Here is a 22,039-nt window from a genome sequence, read left to right as displayed (position 1 = left end):
GTTTGCGAATCCAATTTGAAATTTTTGAATTTGGTAGCGAAGTGGCCTGGATCATTGTGTTCTCAAATTCTGTTTTTGTGTCAAATGTTTGAAAATGCCAACATTAACAGAGGTTGTCTAGTTGGTGACAGTGCGTACCCGTTAAAGAATCACTTACTAACACCCGTCTTGAACCCAAGCAACTCCCATGTGGAGGTATACAATGATGCCCACGCTAAAACCAGGGCCCCCATTGAGCGAGCGTTTGGTGTCCTTAAAATGAGGTTCCGATGCATCGATCGCTCCGGAGGGACCCTACTTTTCCGGCCCGAGAGAGCTTGTCGAATCGTGAATGCTTGTGTGGTGCTACATAACATTTGCATCAATAAAAACGTCCCTGTGCCCCGAACCAGAAATAATTATCGTGTTTTCCAGACAATGTTATATTCCAAGGAGTATACACTGACGGTGCTGAAGTTAGAAGAATATTAATTCAAACTTGATTCTGAGAACTAAGTAATTGCCATCTTTTCTTTGAATATTGTGTTCATTCAATTTGTTTTAAATTTCAAAATTGTTTCTGTTGCTTTATATAGTGGTAATGATAGAGTAATAGTAATTTAAAGATATTTTATCATTTTAATGCGAGACATGCATTTGTATACAGGTATTTAGGAGGCCAAACGGTCAGTAAATTACAATTTTGAATTACTATCGAAAAAATTAAAATTCTATGGCTTCCAAATTATCATTTTATATTTTTATAGATTTATTTTTCAAACATTCAGCCTCCTTAATAATCAACAATCAATAAAAGAACACTAAACTCGGACACAAAACTTATAAAGACAATTCACTAAATTAAATGCTGCTCCGACTCCGGTTGCACACTGATATCTACACTTGGAATAATGCCCATTATCATCTTAAATGAAATTAATGTAAATATTATAATTATAAGAGATAAAAATGATGTTTTTGCACTTATTTTAATTATATAGACCTACCATTAAGTAGTTGATATAATTCATTTCAGTTGAATGTGATTTATTTTCTTCACTGGATTGTTTTTATTGTTCTTATCAAAAGAAAGTACAAAAACATACGGTACATTATAAAGTATCCAGTAATGTTATTAAATGTATATTTATACTACGGATTTCGTAAATAAATTCTTTACTTTACAATTTATGCAATCGCTCCTATAATAATTATCTTAAGATCATCTTAAGATAAGTTAAAGGTATGACAGCTTTGTGAAACAGCTATGTCATATCTTATGATAATCATAAGTTAAATCTTATGACAATCTTAAGACATGTCTTATGATAAATCTTATGACAGCTTTGTGAAACGGGCCCCTGGTTCCCTGAGCTACCCATTACGCACAGGAACCAGGCTAGCTCATGCGCAGGCTGAATTGTCCCCATAGTATCCGGTTTAACCTCGCTTATATATTTTCTGCGTGGACCTCAGGGTCCACGCAATAAAAAAAATCATCCACAAAAAATGTTACCGTAACTCAATAGTCAATACCAAAAAAAAAATCCGTATGATTACAAACTGAAATCGGTTTTTCAGTATTCGGCAGGATTTGATTTTTCTTCTAACATTAGTATTTTTATTGGTTTTAGAGGTAACGATGTAAAAATACAAACAGTAAATAAATCTGATATTATTAACATTCATAATGTTGAAAAATATTTAAAATTAAATTAGTCACATTCGTTAGGAAACAATGTTATACAAACATCCGATAATTTTTTTTCTATGTCGTATCATTCGCGTAAATAAATATGTCCTTTACATACTCATGATTAAACAAAAAAGAAAGTTGTAATTACTATTTCGGATTGTTTTTCAAAGTAATTTAACATTGTATTGAAAAGAACAAGAAATAAAAATGATTTAAATTTTTGACTCAATCTTCGTATATACTACCGGCGCTCCTTACATGTATAACGGCGTACAGTGTATAGATTATCATGATCTATTTGAATTAAGTACCATACGTAAAGATTCGCATAATAATTAATTGCATGACTGTGTACATTGTAGGCAAATCCCTGTGCGTTTATTACTTTTAAGACCTCTTGTTTTCCGTCAACAGTGGTTTAAATAATTAAAATGATTACTTGTAAAAATATCTTTAATCGGGATTCCAAAGAACTTACTTCCCGCAATTCATAGAAATGATCAGTATGTTAATTCTACGTTTACATTTAATTTTGTTCAAATAATTAATAAATTTACTATCATTTAAATTGTGTGCTTCATCAAATGCTGATTCCGAATACCTTGAAGTCATAAATTTTCCATTGGCTATTGACAAAAAAAGAGACGCTTGACCATCCAATGAAAACAAATACACAGAGTTTGATTGACAGGTTCAGCCAGGTGCAGGTCTCACCCGATGTCCGAGGTTATGTGTGCCGCTTGCGCAAAGCCGAATGGTCTCAGTAAGAGTTATCGATGTCGATAAATAAAAAAAAAAATACATGCTTATCAAACCATGCTCGTGTAAGTTAAAGTTGATTACGGCTTGTTCCAACAGAAATCATGTTTTGCTAACCGTATTTAATATTTTTTAATATAGCGAATTTTAATATTGTACAGTCATTTTACCGGTAACGAATCAGCATGCGGTTTCGTCGTGCATGCAACTATTATTATCGGAATTACAAATGTTTTTATTTTTTGTTTAAATCGCGTTTCTTTGTCCTTCTAAATTGTAGTATAAAACTTCCGAAAATATAAAGGATGAATTACGGAGACAGTAATTTCAACACCCCCTCCATTTTCCTAGTTTCGAATTCGTTTCCCAGTATCGAATTAAGCGCCCTTTATCACTTCTGGCCGAATATTTTGAGGCGAATTAATTTCCAAAATATACTAGAGGTACATGTTAATGGACTTATAAATGAAGAAGGAAAACAATTGTGGGAATATGTCATTTAAACAAATAACATAATCGTTATTTTCATCATACCGTTTTCCCGTCAAATTGAAACCGGACTTGAACAGTTTTCATTTGCGTTAATTTATAATATTGAATTTTCATAAAAACACTTTATAAAAGTAATTGATGATAAGTAGTTGCCAATTTCCTTTGTTTTTCCCGTATATCTATCAATATATGCAGCCAAATAATACTTCTGTCGCAAAGAACCGAAACTATATAGGAAAACTACACGTGGTTCTATTTGAAGTCGTAATTTCATTCAAAGCTCCATTATAATTTGATATGATGCATTATCTTTTTAAATGAATTATATTTACTAATTATCCACTAAATAGGGATCAATAACAAACTTATTTTCATAGTAAGGCTTAATTGTTTTCACACTTTCGTTTTTTCTGCTTTGAACTTCCGGCAGCTCATATGTGGGAATTTGTAAACAATTCGGTAAATAATCGTACAAATGGCAAACAACTTCACGCACTGATAGAATATTTATTTCTGTTTTATTATTACCTAGCTAGGATTTTTTAAAACCTCAACTTCGTCTTCAACCAATAATTTTTCTAAAAATTATTCGATATTGGCAAATATTCGTTACCGGTAAAACGACTGTACATGTACCAGTACTGAAACATCGTATAAAAACGTTATATATACATGTACTCTGTAACTAGTCGTCTTTTAATACATATACCTATGGTGGCATAGATCTGCCACCACTTGTCAGATAATTATGTCGACTTGTCAGATCTTGATGTCGACTTGTCAGATAATTATGTTTACTTGTCAGTTCTTTAAGTCGACTTGTCACTTATACACGTGTTTAAGAATTCAACACTTTAACCTTTCCACGCCCAATTTGTGCCATCCATTTGAAATAATATTTTCTGAGAAGTCGACATAAGGATCTGACAAGTCGACATAATCATCTTTTAAGTCGATACAATTATTTGACTTGTCGACATAATTTTTTGACAAGACGACATAACATCTGACAAGTCAACATCATTATCTGACAAGTCGACTTACAATATGAATGATAATTTTCTTTAAACTAGTGGCCATATTATTTTTTCTGTCAGATAATTATGTTAACTAGTCAGATCATGATGTCGACTTGACAGATAATTATGTAAACTTGTCAGATATTTATATCGACTTATATGATATTATGATGACAAGTAAATGGCAGTTAGTGGCACTAACACACTTTGACAACAAAATATTGAGTTTCTAGTCACTATGGTTATTTTCTGACAAGTCAACATAAAGATCTGACAAGTTGACATAATTATCTGACAAGTCGACATTATCATATGAGAATTTAACATAATTATCTGACAAGTGGTGGCAGATCTATGCCACCATATATACCTTTCTTTTGTTTGTTAAAAATAAATTAAATGTTGTAAAATGATAAGTATATCATTTCTTCTAGATTTTTTTTTTCAAGAAAATACCTACAAAAGAGTTTTGCCAATCACAAACAGTTTAAAGTACATGTAATGTAAAACACGGGCGCCATTTTGAAACAAATTGTCAGAGAGTTCCGAATAAAATCTGATGAACGTTTCACATGGTTCTCGCACGCTTTGCTCGAAACGATTTACACGCTTTGACCGAAACTCTGCACGCTTTGTCCGAAACGCTAAACGGTTTACACGAAATGCTTCACGATTCACACGAAACGCCAAACGGTTAACACGAAACGTTTCTCGCACGTAAGTCGCACGCTTTTTTGGTGTAGTAGTACGTTTCAGGGTCTGTAAATTTTGTCAGCACGCAACAATTCTAAATTGCACATTGTCTTCATAAATTTAGAAATATTTAAATAAAGAAGTTATCTTAGAGTAAAGGTTACGTGTTTTGTAAACGGGCTCAGTTTAAAAAAAAACCCACAATTCCTGACATGACACATGAGTACATACTGTTTATAACAATGCTTGCTATTCTCTGAAAATGTAACTCGCCATTAAATATCTCATTTTTGAAATAATGTTTGTTACGATTACATAAACTGTGTGCGACAAATAGTTTTCCTAAAACATTTTCTTTTTCAAAACACGTTTTATATGCAGGCTTTCAATCACAACACGTTTTTATAACAAAAGCAGAACTGAAAGTTAAGTAATTATAATCGTTTGACACCATATCACATATATTTTCAACTCACAGCAACAACGGAAGACCTACTCGTGGCTTTGCCACGAGCTCTGCTCTAGTTTGTATTCTATTTTGATACATCAGGTCCATAAAACGTACTTATTTACAAAAATTTGCGCAAAATTATTGATGAGATAGGCTTAAATAAATATTTATACTCTATTTTGTATGTTCAGTTCTAATTTTCCCAAAATTGGTAATTATTTTTAGGAAAAACGGACGTCTGGCAAATTTCATAATTGTCAATAATTTTCGCAAGGGGGTACACCCGTCTGAGAGGTGATAACAAACAAACTAGCATGTAAACATACATATTTTCTTTTCTATATGTATTGCTAGAATGTATATTTATCATTTAAAGCTAAGCTTTTAATGATTGAGCCCATTTAGTGCCGAGTATAGGACTACCTTAATATGAGATTTTAAACATTATTCCCTATTCTTTACACTTCTTGAGGATGCTTCCACACAAGTTACTGTTTTTTTTTGCAAACTTTACTATAAAACTATCTTTACATTTTTATGTAAATACTCCACCCCATGGTAGCCCCATCCTACTCCTGTGTATAATGGTTTGAACAAACTTGGATCTATACTACCTGAGGATGCTTCCACTCAAGTTACAACTTTACTGGCCGATTGTTTTTTAGAGAATTTTTCTTAAAATTTTTCTCTCTATATTCCTATAAAAAACTGCCTCCACCCACTTTGTCCACAACGTACCCCCGGAGGTCATGATTTGAACATATTTGAATTCGCAATACCGGAAAATCCATCAAAACAGCTTACAACTTTTCTGGTCTGTTTTTTTCTCATTGTTATCCCATGTAAATATTCAACCTTTAACATTGTGGCCCCACTTTACCATCGGAGATTTTGATTTGAACAAAAACAGTCTATACTAAATCAGGATGCTTCAACACAAATTTCAGCTTTTCTGGCCAATTGGTTTTCGAAAAGAAGAATTTAAAGATTTTGTTTTACTATATATTCATACATAAAAATTCAATCCTCCATTGTGGCACCCACATACCCCTGAGGATCATGATTTGAACAAACTTGGATCTATACTACATAAAAATGCTTCAACAAATATTACAGCTTTTCTGGCCCATTGGTTTTTGAGAAGAATATTTTTCAAATATACTAACAATTTAATAATTATCTTCCTTTTAACAGAGATGAAATCTTTTAATTTAACAAACTAGAACCACCTTAACCTAGGGCTCATTTAAGTAATGTTTGGTTGAAATTGGTTCATTGTTTCGGAAGAAGAAGTCAAAAATGTAAAAAAAAAGTTTACAGAGGGACGGATAAACAGGCAGATGGACGTCAACAAAACGTGATCAGAACAGCTTACTTTAGCTTTAATCTCAAGCAAGCTAGAAAAGTATGCCATATGTCTCCATCCATGCATATATATGTTAAATATTCTATTGGGTACTACGTAGATGTCTACATACCTGCTTTACACATGGCCCCCTGATATCCAGCAGCACATCCAAGTGAACATGTACCACGTATATGGTGGCAGTGGTATATTTCACGACATTGTCCACATTTTTCATTGCAGTCAACACCAAAAAATCCTCTGTTGCATGCTAAAAATAGAAGAAACACTAAAAACAGTTTAATGTAGAGCATGTTGGGTAGAAGTGTATGTTTTACAACTGTGAACACCAAAATGGCGCCCTAAGACTCCAATATGCTTATCAGAATATAATATCAATGAGGCAGTAAACCGGGTTTTCTTTTATGAACTGTATCCAGAATCCATGTCGACCCTGAATTAATACACACTACCTACCGTATCCAGTGAAGTGAAATACCCTATGTATTTTGCAAAATATAATAACTAAGTTCAAAAGATAATATTTTTTCCATGAATTATCAGAAATTACATTCCTAGCAATAATCACATCTATAATATATGTACAATTCTGCAAAAGAAGAGCTTTCTATCTTGGAAATTGTAAAAGGGGTTTTCCATATAATAAGGGTACCCTATATGCAATATTTTACACACAAAAAATGCCTAAGATGACTAAGATCAAAAGCTGCTATTTTCGTTTCATAAAGTTTTAGAAATCACAATCTTACAATAAATACACCTCTAATTCATGTACAATTCCTTTCTTAAAAACTGTAGGAAAAGTTATCCATACAACGAGGGTACCATTTTGACAGCCCTCCGCTTGCCATTAGCACCATTTTAATAACCAGATTTTTTTCGCTGGAAAATCCGGTAAAAAAAAATGGTAGACAAACCTTTTACGGTTTCATTAAATTCACAGTAACATATTGCCACAAACATGTACATGGTGATGAGGATACACTGTTCAGTCCCCATAGAATAATTGTTTTTTCTCAAATACCTGAAATACCTTAAATTCCCTAGCTGACATTTTTCATCCTTTTAAAATTAGGATAAACTATTAGATGAGACAAAGTATATGCTCTTCTTGTCAAAAAGTTGCAAAGAAGAGCCAATATTTAAAATATCATATGTGATCTGTGTAATCAAGGCTACACAACCATCACTTGAATTATTAATCATGAGATAGCTCCAAAGAAAATTTGGAACGCCGATTTGTAATACAGAGAAAAACACCAACAATACCTAGGACTTTGCTTGTTACAACATGATGAAACATAGTGCAACCACACCTCTTTAATAACTTTAAAAACTAGGACCATTACAAAGTAGAAACTACTAACAAATGTTGCACAGAATACTGCAGTTATCTCATTGGTTTTTGTTTGAAACAATACCTTTAGAAAACACCAAATCGAGTTTTGTATGAACTGTTTGTTCTAAATAAAAGACGAATAAGTGTTTTCAGTTTCATTTATAACTCGGTGTGCTCAGTATAATATACACTAAGTTTTATAATATAAAATAGATTTTTTTTAACCTGTTCCTTGCAAATTGTAAGTAAGTTACGTGTATGATACATGCCCCCGCATGTGTTGAAGTGCCTATTGGATATTTTTTCATAAAATAAAATCCTGTACGAATATAAATCCTTCCTAAAGGAAAAACAATACTCCCAAAATAAAATTGAAATTTTCTTTGGGAATAAAAGAACTTCATATACATATACTAGGAATTTCAATTTCGATGGGATTTGATAAAATTGTTACAACATAGTGATAGCACACCGCCTCCATGAACACAATAATTAGGTATATTAATGTGTTTATCAATAATTTGTAACCAGTTACGAAAAACTGGTAACAAATTCTGCTTAAAGAACTACACTTTACTTCGTCTGTAACGCTGGTTAGATGTTTTAAAAACAACTGGTAGAAGAATTCAAAATCACCACTCCAACATTATGACTTAAAAAAAACTACCAAATACAAGAGCTACATAATTCTTTACAAAAGACGAAAAACTGTTTTGGAGTTTCAAACTGCATTTGCTAAGTATAATTAGACAATTTGATTTTTGAAATTTTAAACCCATGTTTGCCGCAACAATGTATGATACATGACTCATAAATGAAAGTGACTTCTTTCTTTATTTTTATATCCCGCTAAAATGCTGTAATATAAAAAAAAATATGCGTTGAGTAATTATACTGGCATAAAAACTATTAACTGATATAGCAAAACGCGTTATTTACCTTTACCGTTTTTTGTTTAAGTTCAATAACGAATTTGTATGTAATCTTACTGTCGTTCGTTCTATACTCGAGAGGATAATTATTTACAGATATAAAGTTAATTGGCAAAACAAGGATTTATACGTGTTTGTATCTTTACATCGTCGCTTCATACGACAACATGCAACCAAATACATCTTCGTTAGAGTCGTAATTTTTTTAAAGAGTCGTGTACGTGATGTACGGTAGTTGTCTTAACGTTTATAAACAGACTTTACTAGGACATAAATAAAAATCCTCCATAGCCGTAAATATGCTTAATTTCAGATTTGCTGTAGAAAACAAAGTTTACCTGACTGCACACTAACAATACGTTTTTGTTTTAACATTTGTGAAACTTGTTGTGAAACTCGATGCAGGACCTAAGCAGCAAAGCTTTTTTTTTTATATGGGATTGAATGGGTCCTAAAATAAAAGATTTGAATGTTTTTAAATTTGTTATAATCATAAGCATACGCATGTTTATGATCTTGTATCATACACAATTAAAACAAAAAATATTAAACGCTTTGACTTGTTTTGTATGACTGTTTTAGAATAAAAAAATATCTTCAAATTTGATAAGTTTTACCACTGCTTTGTAATGGTAGCCAATACACAACGATGAAATATACAGGCATGTACACGTATAAGTAATCTTTGTCTATTGAAACTATTTCTTACCTAATTCACACTGATAACCTTGGTACCCAGGTTTACAACACTGGCTATAGCCCGTCTCTATGTGACAGTACTGACAGTTGACATCTGGACAGGGAATGGAGCAGTTAGATCCGCAAAACCCTCTTTTCTGACATCCTGTACATTAAAACGTATTTACTTCATGATTTTTGTTTTAATTATTTTGAATATATTCTTTAAAAAAAAGATGCAAGAGGCGTAAATTTACATGACTGTGTTTTTTTGGTATGCAAGAAAGTTCATCAAGACAATTTTTAATTATACCAACTTATTAGAGCATTTAGAACAAAAGCGTTAGACCATGAAAGCCTTGTTGCTGGACAACCTATAACAAGTGTTCGGTGAGTCAAACAACAACTATTGCAATGGTCACAAACTTTGACGATTTTTAATTAAACAAGGAACGTATTGCAGTATTGCAACATTTAGAACAAAACAGCTTGACCTGTAAACTCCTGTTGCTGGTCAACCTTTATGCTAATGTTTACTATTATAAAAAAACCCAGTCCTTCCGATGACCTTAAACATTAATTAAGTACTATGCATTGTATTAACATGACAAGAGAATATACCGGTAGGACCAAACCAATTCAAATAGAAACATATCGCAACATTGCAACAGTTATAACAAAACAGATGCCTAAAACCCTGTTGCTGGGCACCTTTTAAGAAACGATAGATAAATTAAAAAATATTTCTTGGAATGATCATAAATTTTAACTAATATCATGCGGGTTTTTTTTTAAATGAACAATAAGTATAGATGTACATTGTATATCTCTGAACTGGTAATGTGACTTGTAAGAGGACTTTTGGTGACTTTGTGACTTGTGAGAAAACAAGTAGGGGGTCGATCGGTTGAACTTTATTGGTTTGCTTGTGATTTTTGGTAAATTTACCCTGTGAAAAAATCACTCAAAAATGTTATATCAGTAGTGTACGGTAAACATATATATACCTAACGGTTCAGACAACTGTTTAACAAAAAACGTTCGCATGTACCTGGCAGCATTGGGTACAGATAACTAAACGTTTACATATCGCCATCAACGAACCATGTAACTTAAGAAAGTATAAGTAAGCATAAGTTAAAAGTATATAAAGGCAATGTTTTTATTTATTTGGCTTGCTAGTAGTAAAGCAGATTAAAAAACACCGACACACTAGTGATGTTTGTGTGATAGATCAGTAATGAGCTCCACCCTCATCAAGCCATTGTGGACTGAAAACCCCTTGCTAGCAAAGATGTCATCAACCTAAAAGGGTTTTTATGTAATTGAAAATCATGACACAATCTACAGACATTCCGATAATGCATTGATGCTAGAAAAATCAATGCATATCCACTACATGACTAACATATAACTCTGTCTGTCATACTGAAAATCTCTGACCCCAGAGTCATGGATTGTATAATATGATACAGACATTATCGTCCACCATACATTAAACTATGCCAAGTATTTATTTGCCTTTTTCATTTTAAGCTTATTCGAGACGCCTGTTATTAAATTTAAGTATTTTAACAACTTCTGCTGAGTATCTGCTCACCCAGCACCAGTATTAATGTTGTCACTGTTTATAAGGTTTATAAGGATAGGGATTTCAAGGATAAGGAGTATAAGGATAAAGTTTATAAGGATAAGGATTATAAGGATAAGGTTTATAAGGATAAGGTTTATTTATAATATGCATTAAGGAATAAGGATTATTTGATTATAACGTTTATGATAAAATCATAATATATATATATATATATATAAATACATTTTGTTGTGTATTATGTAGGTCGTGGCCACAATCGCCAAATCACAAAATAAAAATATTACATGAATTATTCTGTTTGTCTTCATTGTCTATAATAATGTCTTCGCATCGGCTGACAATGGTTTTCTCGGGGTGTCAATTTCAACTGTTACTCTTGCAAAGAGGCACTATTTATAAACAATGTAATGGTATATGCCATCATTTCAGTTATACTACGCGGGTAGGTTAAGGCAACTCCGAGTTTAATGACCGTCAAAATTTTGATCAATTTAAAAACTGTTTGTCTTTATGAAAACAGTGCGGAATATTAATATCAAGTAAATGTGTTCACTAAGATCTTATTTTTCTACTTCGGAATCGACTCGATCTTTGAAGCTGCCGTGCCATGGTATCACGTGACGGTTAAAAATAGATCATTTTTTTTACCTTAACAAAAAATCAATTGGTGTAACAATACCCCGAACTTCATTTACATGTTTGCTACAATAATTCGATATTTGATATTTACCAAAGTCATCTTTCAAAATATCCGGGGTAGTGTTACAAGTTTGCCTTTTTTATACACACTGACAGAGGAAAGGCTTGTCAATCCATATAAATATTGATCTGCTTACCTTATAACACTCGCTGATTAAACAAAATATTCATGCCTGTATTATCCTGATTATATTTTAACTGACACTCATCTAAATCTTAGGTATCTGTATCAAATAAGTCTTATTTCGGCATTGTTTACACTGCATTCCGATGATTTTTCTCCAGACATGATCTTCTCTATTAAACATGCTTGTGACGTCATCAATGATAATTATACGTAACAGAGAGAAATCGAAGATATATTCAGTTAGAAGAGTTTCAAGTGATATTTTATGCCTGTAGTTTTGATAATTTTAACCAGGGATAAAGTTAAAATCGACATGTTTCTGATTAAAATATGACATCATGCTGCTTATTGTGACATCATATCGATCAGAGGAATTTGATCGCTGAGAGTTGTTTTATCATAGCTGCGTATTTGGCTACTTTAACCCCGCCTTAACATACATGTACCATCCATGAGCATTACAGGAACAGGATTCAATTAACTTGGAGCTAAATGAAATGTTTGGAATGTTTTATTCCTGTCCTGAATCATCTTTATATTGATTTATCATCAAAAGGTTTCTTTGTGCCTAGTTTTAATAATGCACATCCTTATAAAAATTGCTAAGCATAGCATTTTACAATGTGTCATTGATTGTTAGGAGGGGGGGGGGGGGGGTTCGTAGAAAAAAATCGACACTTTAAATAATTGAACAAGATTTGATAGGCTCATTACTGATTTATTTAGCAGGGTCTACACACCAGTTTTTTGTGTTATGTTTTGACAATAAAGGTAAATATGTGTTGTAATATAAAAAACTAGAGACGAGCTCGTTGCAAGCAACGATTAGGTTTTCCGTCGTAGCTGCGTCATACTTGTGACGTATTACAACAAATTGATAGCTGACCATAGTACAATATTAGATGTGTAAACACTGAGAAACAAAGTATTATATTTCTGTGGCCGCGTAGATTTTACGGTGATAGAGAATTCGTCTGGATCTGCATCGGTCGTGTGCAGTACGAACCAGGTGAGGGAATGTTGGCGTAAAGTGTATAAGGTAAAAGGTTGGGGCGCGCTGTGGGCCGTAAGCTAAAACGAAGGGTAGGTTTGCCGTATTCCCGAAGGTCCACCAGTATACAGGTCCAGAGAAATAAACAGGCAATAGATGCAGGATTCCACTTTATTGGACGAGACTCAACGATGGCAACATCATAACAATTTAACAGACAGACATGTTACAAACAAGTCGGATATGGCCAGAAGTGGCCTCCGGACTCAAGACTCTGGGAGAGTCGGACGTGGCCGGGGCTGGCCGCCGTATTCCAGACTGCGCATTGAAAATTGTACATAACTATTTATAAGAATCTTAACAATGAGTATAAATTGCAATTGGCAGGTAATGATATAAGTAAGCTGAGTGAAAGGTTCACAGATATAAAATAATTAAATAAACTCAATGAGTCTTTGATGTCCAAGGAATGAAAATCTGATAATTGCACAATGTTGTTTTAAGAGATTAACAGTCCTTGAGACATGACACTCTGTCTCTTTGAAATCACATATAAAGTCTGAAAAGTGTCAATCACTAAATAAAAAAAGTAACTATGTAAGAAATAAACTGTGAGAAAAAATTACAAAACAGATGTTCAATTTTACAAGTAAAGTAAAAAAATATAATTGAACAGTGCATTTTGCACGATGATACTACATGTTTATAAGCAAATACAGATCTTAACACGTTGTCTCTAGTTTGATTCGCCGCATTTTATTCACAGAGTGGGACTGTGGTGATGCCCGGTACGAAGGTAAAATGACCATTGGCAAACATTTTACACGCATTTTTATCGAACGCAAGCGCCAATGAATCTCTAAGTATGTATGCAGAGATCCTGGAAATTTTCAAGGGGTTTTGAAGAATAATTTTGTATTTCGAGGAGGGGGAACATGCGCGGATCAGAACATTTTTCCGGGGTGGGGGTTGAAAAGTCAGACGGTTATTTGAGTTTGCCAAGGGATGTCCGATGCATATTTGGTAAGTTTATAATGTACACGTAATTGAAAGAAATTTCGCTGGGGGGGGGGGTCTGAAACCCTTCCCCTTCTAGATCCGCGCACGGAGAAGACCGATGCCGGTAATTTTAACCATTTTTATTTTATTATTCATGTTCATAATTATAAGAAAACCAATATTACCTTTCAAAGCAGTTAAAACTTAAGATACGAACCATTTACTCCCGGTGAGTATTGCGTCTGCATACGAAAATAATGGCAATTTTCAAGAAATTCGGATGGACGATCTGAGTCCTAGGTCGTCCATCCGATTCTTTTTCTGACTAAAAACTACAGACCTGCAGTTAGAGATTGTCAAACTCTTATTGATTATGTCAATTTGTTGTCTCAAAGAATCATTTTTTAAACCAATAAAGTTTTACCTTAAAAAAAGAAAGAAATCGGGCACAATTTTCAATGTTAGCATTTTACAATTTTATGGTCTAATAAAATTTCAAGAAACAACTCTTCATTGCTTTATCCAAAATATTGCATTAAAAAAATTTACCTCGAATTTTTTTAATTACAAAAGGATATTAAAAAAAAAGAACTTAACAAGAGGCATAAAGAGAGACTAAGAATCAATTTCTTCTCTTTTTTTACATCAAAAGAAATTCAAAAATAAAACAAAATTTTCCAAAATTTTCAAAATTTCACTCATAATTTCATACCATTTTTTTTTACATGCTACAAAAATGGGGGGGGGGGGTTGGTGGGGTTGGGGGACAACTCCATAATAATTCAAATTTTTTTTGTAAATTTTATAAAAATAGTTGCTTCGAGAAAAAGTGGGGAGAGGACATCTTTATGTCATATAACATGTAAAACTGATTTCATTCCACCCACAAGCCTGAAATAATGAAATAATTTTAATGAAACAATATAAATAGACGTCATAAATCCCATATCAAACGACATATTACCCCTTGATTCTGCGCGTCTTTTTAATGTATTTATAAACAGCGGCAAATTCTAAAATGTATTTTTAAAGGTAATGTTAGCTGCAAGTCTGTAGACCTTGTATGAAAAATTTCGGATGGTAGTCAATTTTTCCAGGATACAGACCGAGCGGTACATATATGCAGCTAAGGTAACTAAGAATGATTCTAATAAAATACTTTGTTGAGTAATGCAAGCTTTAAAGAAAGCAATACTTATATTTGTTTAAAATATAACACCCAGATACTTCGTCTTACATTCGCTATTTGTAGAACAAGCATATCCAGTATCCGTCTGACCGGCCTCACCATATACATTGTTGGAATTTTATTGTCCTAGCATTGCATTGCTCTGCATGTACACAATTTCTTTTAAAAATTAAACACTTAAAGTGTTCATCTATATGGCTACACATAACGTACACACGTGATTCAAAATAACCCAGACGGAAAACGGTAAAGAATTCAGTCATTGAGTCTACGTTTTATAGAACTTGTAAGAAAACACATTGCGGGTCTGAATGTTTTTTGATATGCCAATATATCAATATGTTACATTAAAAGTTTAAAATTTATCAATTTAAACTTAACTATAACAGTTTAAAGTAACATGAATCAGCAATTCATGATATTTCACTGTTCAATTAATTGAAAAATGTTGTTATTTGAAATAGAAATTCGTGCGTTTATGACCTTTAATTACGTATCAAAATTTAATAATTGAAATTAGTTTAATTAATTTATTTTGTTTAGTGCGATGAAATATCTTATACATTCTTTTAACTGAAAGTGGTATTCTTACATAAATCTTATTTAGACTAATTTTCACTCCCAGGGTTTACTAGCACATCTTATGTAACACATAGAATGTCATTTTACATAAAAGAATTTTTGACAGGCTGTTAAGTAGTAATGTAAACATTTCTTTCTTTTGGTTTCTTTGGAAATAAATTCTTTGGCGCATTAGCTTGACACTTCGAAATTCCACGTAGATAAAAATTATTTATTTTGTTTCGGCTTCAAGTTAATACTGTCTTTGTTACAGGTCTTCTCTGCGGAAATGCTGTATTGTTGTAACACCTTTTTGGCTTAGTTAACAGTGTCAAGCATCAAAGAAATTTTGCCGAAATTGGGCGTTAACCTTTTTAAAATGAGTTACCTGATTGGTCAGTTTCAAGTCCGTAGAGTGACCGCGTTGGTAAGCGATTTTTACGAAATCACTTTCCAATTGCGGCTCATCGAAATAAACATCTTTTAATTAATTTCTACGGATTTTGATTTTGATTCTTCAGGTAAGCTTAAAATTATTTCTAAGTACTTTTTAATAATATTTATTATTTAGGAAATCTTATTTTAAGACTATTTAGACAAGTTTTTTTATTATTATTTACTTGTAAAGGAATTTGACTAATAAATCATGACAATTCTTAAATTATCAAATCTAACTATAAAGATTCTGTTCAACTTAACTTATATTAATTTTGTTATTGAACTCAATAACGTAAGTAATTCGTTATCCTTATTAAATTAATTAGTTTCACGAATTTTTCATATTTCAACTTTAAATTTAACGCGCTAAATGAAAAGAACTCGTCTGTGCTAAGAGATAAACAAGTTAACCTATACAAAACGAAAATAGAAATTTTATCCGCTAAATTCTAAAACATGTCAAAATCTTAAGTAATTATTTTATTCTTTCGATAATTCATTTTCGATCCATTATGTTATTACAAAGGAAACATTTTATAGGTAAGCCGTGTGCTTGATCTTGTTTTGATTTCTTTTTATGTGTACTGTACGTTATTTTCACTCGTGTTTACATGTTTGTTTACATCATCATTTGTGTTTTAGATAATGCTTTTAATCTCTGAAATTGTACAAATTTATATTTTTATATTTGTGATTTGAAACCACTTTCCAATTGCGGCTCATCGAAATAAACATCTTTTAATTAATTTCTACGGATTTTGATTTTGATTCCTCAGGTATTGTGAACGTGAGTTCCTCACATAGCCACAAATCTGCTGAGCTATTCCCCAAACATCACGACGGTGAAAACCAGAGTGTGATAAGTATACAGTTTGTTAATTATTTTCGATTGCTAAGGCTACATCGTATTTGATGAACATTGAACAACATTTTTTCAATGCCACTTTTTTCCATGGAAGATAGCGAATACAAGTATAAAGCATTTATAAAATGTATTTAATTGCCTCTTTAGAATTGTGTATCGAATAAATAATTTATAAGTTGCTGCTGAAGGTTGTTTGGTATTTTCGTTTCTAGATGTTGTGCAAGTAAAAAAACCTGAAACGCGGGGCAAGTCATAATTAATATCCCTAATAACCGTAACTTAAAACTAGCGGCTTTGGATTCAAATATTATCGTATACAAATACTAAGTTCACTTTTTAAAATCATCTCCACGATGATAATTATATTATATCCATCGCAAATCAGTATTTTTTTTTTTTTTGCTTTAAAATAATTGTTCTATCGGGAGCAATCCCGCGTTCGTTTAAATTGCCAGCGTACATTTTGTCATGTCAGTAATACACATAGTGCTTTATATGACGGTCGTGTATACGTATTGTAGAAAAGTTGAGATTAATTACCATGCATTGGAACCATTTTACTAACACATCTCCCAGTACTGAAACAATTCAAAATGTCTCTGTTACAGTAACACAGTGGGGCGTTAATTGTGTACGTCCAGCTCTACAAGCACATGTACTGTCGTCTAGGTGACGGCCTGACTACAGCTAGCGACTCTCCTATCGATCGGTTACCTGAGTCTCGTAATGCATCTAAATATAGACAGGGGCACAGTTATGAAACAAACAACAAAAATAAGGTCAAAGAGGTTTATCTATATAAAATGAAAATGTACATATGTATAGAAACATTTGGGAATTTTATGTGGAATTATTTTTGCGCGCTACATGTATCAGTTAGTGCATTACAAGAAGCCCTTTCATAACCTCATAAACGTGCGCACCCCCACACAAAATGGACCGAACTGACAACAATTGTTTCTGCAAATACTGACTATAAATTACGAAAACATTAAATTGAATACTATAGAAGGATTCAAAATTAATTTCTTTACAACTTTGCTTCAATAATGCATTAGAAATGTGTATTCCTTTTTAAGTTATTGACAAGAAACTGTGGACGCCTCTAACTCCCTAATTATAAAGGCCAGCCCCTTTTTCGGTATACCGAATGAAAGGTGTGGGTAAGACCAAGAACTTTTAAAATACATGTTATAACAAATTTTTATCAGGTAGAAAACTAACACGGAAAATACGCGAATTTTTTTGATTTTTGTTCTTTCCTTTATTTCAACATCTATACCATCCCTTTTATTTGCATTTAGATAATAAATAAAATATATCTCGCACAAATTCAATGTATTAGCTTCCAAACCAGCCCATCTTTGAGACTCTGCCAGTCATCGTTAAAGCTAAACCCCCTGGACAAAAGAAGTCGTAAAAGTTTTACTAAAAGGGGAATAACTCAAAACCAGATAGGGATTTTCCTCAATTAAAATATGCAACGACAACATCACGCGGCATGTTATCAGTCCTGAAAATTTCAAAACAATCGGTGAACAAACGAGCGAGATATTAAGGATCAAAGTTGGCGTTTAGAAGAAAAAAAAAATAATAAGAAATTGAAAACTTTTTAGAATAATAGTAAGTTTTTCTGATGCGAGCGGAAAACCTTAAATATTACAATAGTTTTCAAAGGTTGTTAAAATTATAAAGAACACTATCCATACACCTCTACTTCACAGAGATTGCTCCATACATTACTATAATAACCATCAGAGTAGACAACTCCGGGTAGTATCTCGTTGAAGTAGATAACATATTGTCAATGAAATATACAGTTTGTTTTGAAGACAAAAGGTATCATTGTGTTTATTGTGAAATAATTCTCCTTGAAACACAACATCCCCTGTGATCTATCCGTGATATTGGATACATACACGGATAATACAAGTAAATTGCTAATCAAACCAACTTACTGTTTTTAAAACAAAGGGAGGTGGGGGGGGGGGGGCAGACATTCAGAAGTTAAAATATACACTTTAAATGACTGGGCAAAATTTGATAGATTTATTTTAATCAACAACACTGTAACTTTAATGATTTAATCCACAAGGTCTGCACTCTGTTCTATATTTTGAAAAAAATAATGTAGATATATTACCACACTTAAAACAATTTTCAAAGGTTATTAGAATTAAAAAAACCGCTTACCATACACTTCTACTTCACAGAGGTAAGTGGCAGCAAATATATCATAATCGTCAGGGTAGACAACTCCTTGTCGTCTCGTGTTGTAGTAGATGACATATTGTCCATGAACAAAACAGTTTGTTGTGAAGACAGGGGGTATTGTGTTTATTGTGAAGTTGTCATCCTTGAAACACAAGGTTCCCTGTGATCTATCCGTGGTGTTGGAGACATACACAGAGAATCCAAGTAAATATCTTGCTATGTACGTCCGAAACGTGGAATCTGTACAAAACGTTATCGATCCAGTGAAAAACAAGTTTAATATATGATTCTTTTTTACATTATCAACTTAAACATTGCTAAATATTAACTGAACTACAGGCGCAATATTTTACACATTCTCCATGCACGTATCAACTTAAATAGCTAATTCTTTTACGCACACTTACATTGAATACATATGCAAGTTTCATATATTTGTCGTTAAAATAGCAACACCACCATCATTTATTATAATATCAAATTCAATGGTGGCGGCTAAACTCTGAGAATTCTCTGAGAAAAAAAATAGTTACGTTTTATTAAACCATTTCTATATATAAACAGAATTATGATATCGTATTTTGAAGATTTTAACTGGTATTTTAATATCAAGAGTAATATAAAATGTTCAGCAGCTATTGTATATGATTGTCATTAGAAATAATTGTCAGAGAAAAAATATAATATTTAAATAATTAGAACTTCCTTGTTTAAAACTATATGCGTTTATATGTCAAAGCTAAACGACCGTGCTAACTAATTGGAATTCAGTCACTGTCATATATTGCATGAGAGAGTGCATAGCAGAAGGGCGGCCTGGACCCTCTCTTAAAAACTAGAACGTTTATTCCAAACAGTAAAGAACATAAAAAGGCACCTAACACCTTCTTGTTTAACAAAATATCACTTGAACCCCAATAAAAACCTTAAGATACATCAGTGATGATTATATTATTGATAACCGTAGTTTGAAACAAGTATATCAATCAACCAAGTTTGTTTAAAATTTAATAGGACCCGACACTCTGACCACTTATTGAGGTTTTTTTTAAATGAGTTATTATGGAAGTGTAGAGTGTTTCGGCGGTTTTTAAAGAGAAAAGTGAGTTTTTGCTCTTAAGGTCCGCCTCATCAGGGGTCCACCTATAGGTCACACATTATTTTAATCGAGAGTGAGTTATTAATTCGCCTATGTTTTTGTGTTTACTGTAGGCGATTATTGGTTCAATGTTAAAAATCTCTTTGCAGATTGGGTCTTTTTGCAGAAGCTTCCAGTGTTTAAGAATGCGTTTTTTCAGACCCTTAGTATGAGGGTTATATTTAGTAATCATGACATTTGGTTGGCACTGTTTGCTATCCGTAACTTTTATATGTAAATACTTTGTTCTTTTTGTTTCACATATTTGGCACGAATACTCGGCACTGAGTAAAGGTTTAAAATTCATACCCACTCCATATAAAAAAACATAGGCGAATTAATAACTCACTCTCGATTAAAATAATGTGTGACCTATAGGTGGACCCCTGATGAGGCAGACTTTAAGAGCAAAAACTCACTTTTCTCTTTAAAAACCGCCGAAACACTCTACACTTCCATAATAACTCATTTAATAAAAACTCAATAAGTGGTCAGAGTTTCGGGTCCTATTAAATTTTAAACAAACTTGGTTGATTGATGTACTTTTTTTAAACTAGTGGGTAGATAACATGGAACATTTCTCAAGTTAATCTAAAATTTTTAATATCTTTACTATATGACCCTGAAAACTGTTCATATTATTTAGAAGAGCTATACATACGAAGGTTTCTTTATCGTGCTACATGTAGCTCCTCCTTTAACACAATATCTTATATTGGAAATCATTGGTTTGTTTTAATAAACACCAGGATTTTTGTTCTATAGAGATCGTTTTCAAGAATAACATATACCTAACCGTCGTTCATAATTCGGGAAGAAAAACAATGTTATTAACAGAAGGTAAAACTCAAATCTGACCATTCAAGTGTCACTCTAAATCACGAAAAGAAGTATATCGTGTTTGTAAGAATCATATATTTACTAATAGTAATTGTATCTGGTCGACATGTTAGTTATGAATATATGTTGGAAATTGTTTGTGTTAATCTGCATTCAGGAGATTAATGTATTCCTAAGTACAATCTAAAAAAAAAGTTATCACGAAGACTATCGTTTGATTTCTATGTTGTCTACCCGCTATGATTCGATAAATTGCGGTTTTAGATGAGAGACAATTTTGCTTTGTTATAACTTTGCGCAAACTGTTGTCTAATAATTTAGAAAGGACTGAACATTTTCGTTACTACACAATCTTTATTTTTGAAAACTGTTTACCGTTTATACTGTTACTTGTTTACCTTAGGTAATGCGTTGATATATTGGCATAAGTGGAAGGTTGATAAATTAGTTAATTGTGATTCAGAACCTTAAGTTCAGGTTTGTGGCCTACAGTTTTAGGGTATTGTACGAAAGCTACATTCCGTTTTGTTCGCTATACTAAAGTCTGTTATAAACTTTAAAATAATTCTGTCGGACGAGTGTTATAAACACAGAAGTTAATTATTTCAAACTGTCATAAATTATTTTGTGAAAAATATGTACATTTTATATGGGGTGTTGCTAAAACGCGGAACGGAAAGCGAAACGGCACGTAAAAAAGACAATCTTTTCTAATATTATTTACTTGATAGATGTGTTAATCATGCCAAAAACGATATACTTTATGTAATTTTTTTTTTGGAAAGATTAGCAATATTGGATTATTTATTCAAGAATAATTATTTCCTCAAAATTAACAGTACATGCATTGACCACTATATTCTGTCCCAAAATATCCTTGATAAACATCTTGCTGAACAACTTGATATTTATATATACCTGAAGGTTCAAGCGGTTTTTTTTTTTCAGAAGCATGAACTATTCTCATTATTCCTTCTTTA

At 32.4% G+C, this 22,039-nt stretch overlaps 1 protein-coding gene across 1 annotated transcript in view; it reads right to left on the bottom strand.

Annotated features, from left to right (window-relative positions):
* LOC128174317 (multiple epidermal growth factor-like domains protein 6) overlaps window positions 1–22,039 on the bottom strand; it is a 46,477-nt gene that overhangs the window by 10,533 nt on the left and 13,905 nt on the right. Inside the window, exons 3-5 of the mRNA XM_052839892.1 lie at window positions 19,061–19,321; window positions 9,436–9,570; window positions 6,568–6,705 (exon numbers count right to left, since the gene is read on the bottom strand). Of these exons, the coding sequence (XP_052695852.1) occupies window positions 6,568–6,705; window positions 9,436–9,570; window positions 19,061–19,321 (534 nt within the window). The remainder of the gene's footprint in view (window positions 1–6,567; window positions 6,706–9,435; window positions 9,571–19,060; window positions 19,322–22,039) is intronic.

Source organism: Crassostrea angulata, chromosome 2 (genome assembly GCF_025612915.1).
Source record: "Crassostrea angulata isolate pt1a10 chromosome 2, ASM2561291v2, whole genome shotgun sequence".
In the NCBI taxonomy this organism is placed as follows: Eukaryota; Metazoa; Mollusca; class Bivalvia; order Ostreida; family Ostreidae; genus Magallana; species Magallana angulata.
This window is presented reverse-complemented; position numbering and strand designations above follow the sequence as displayed.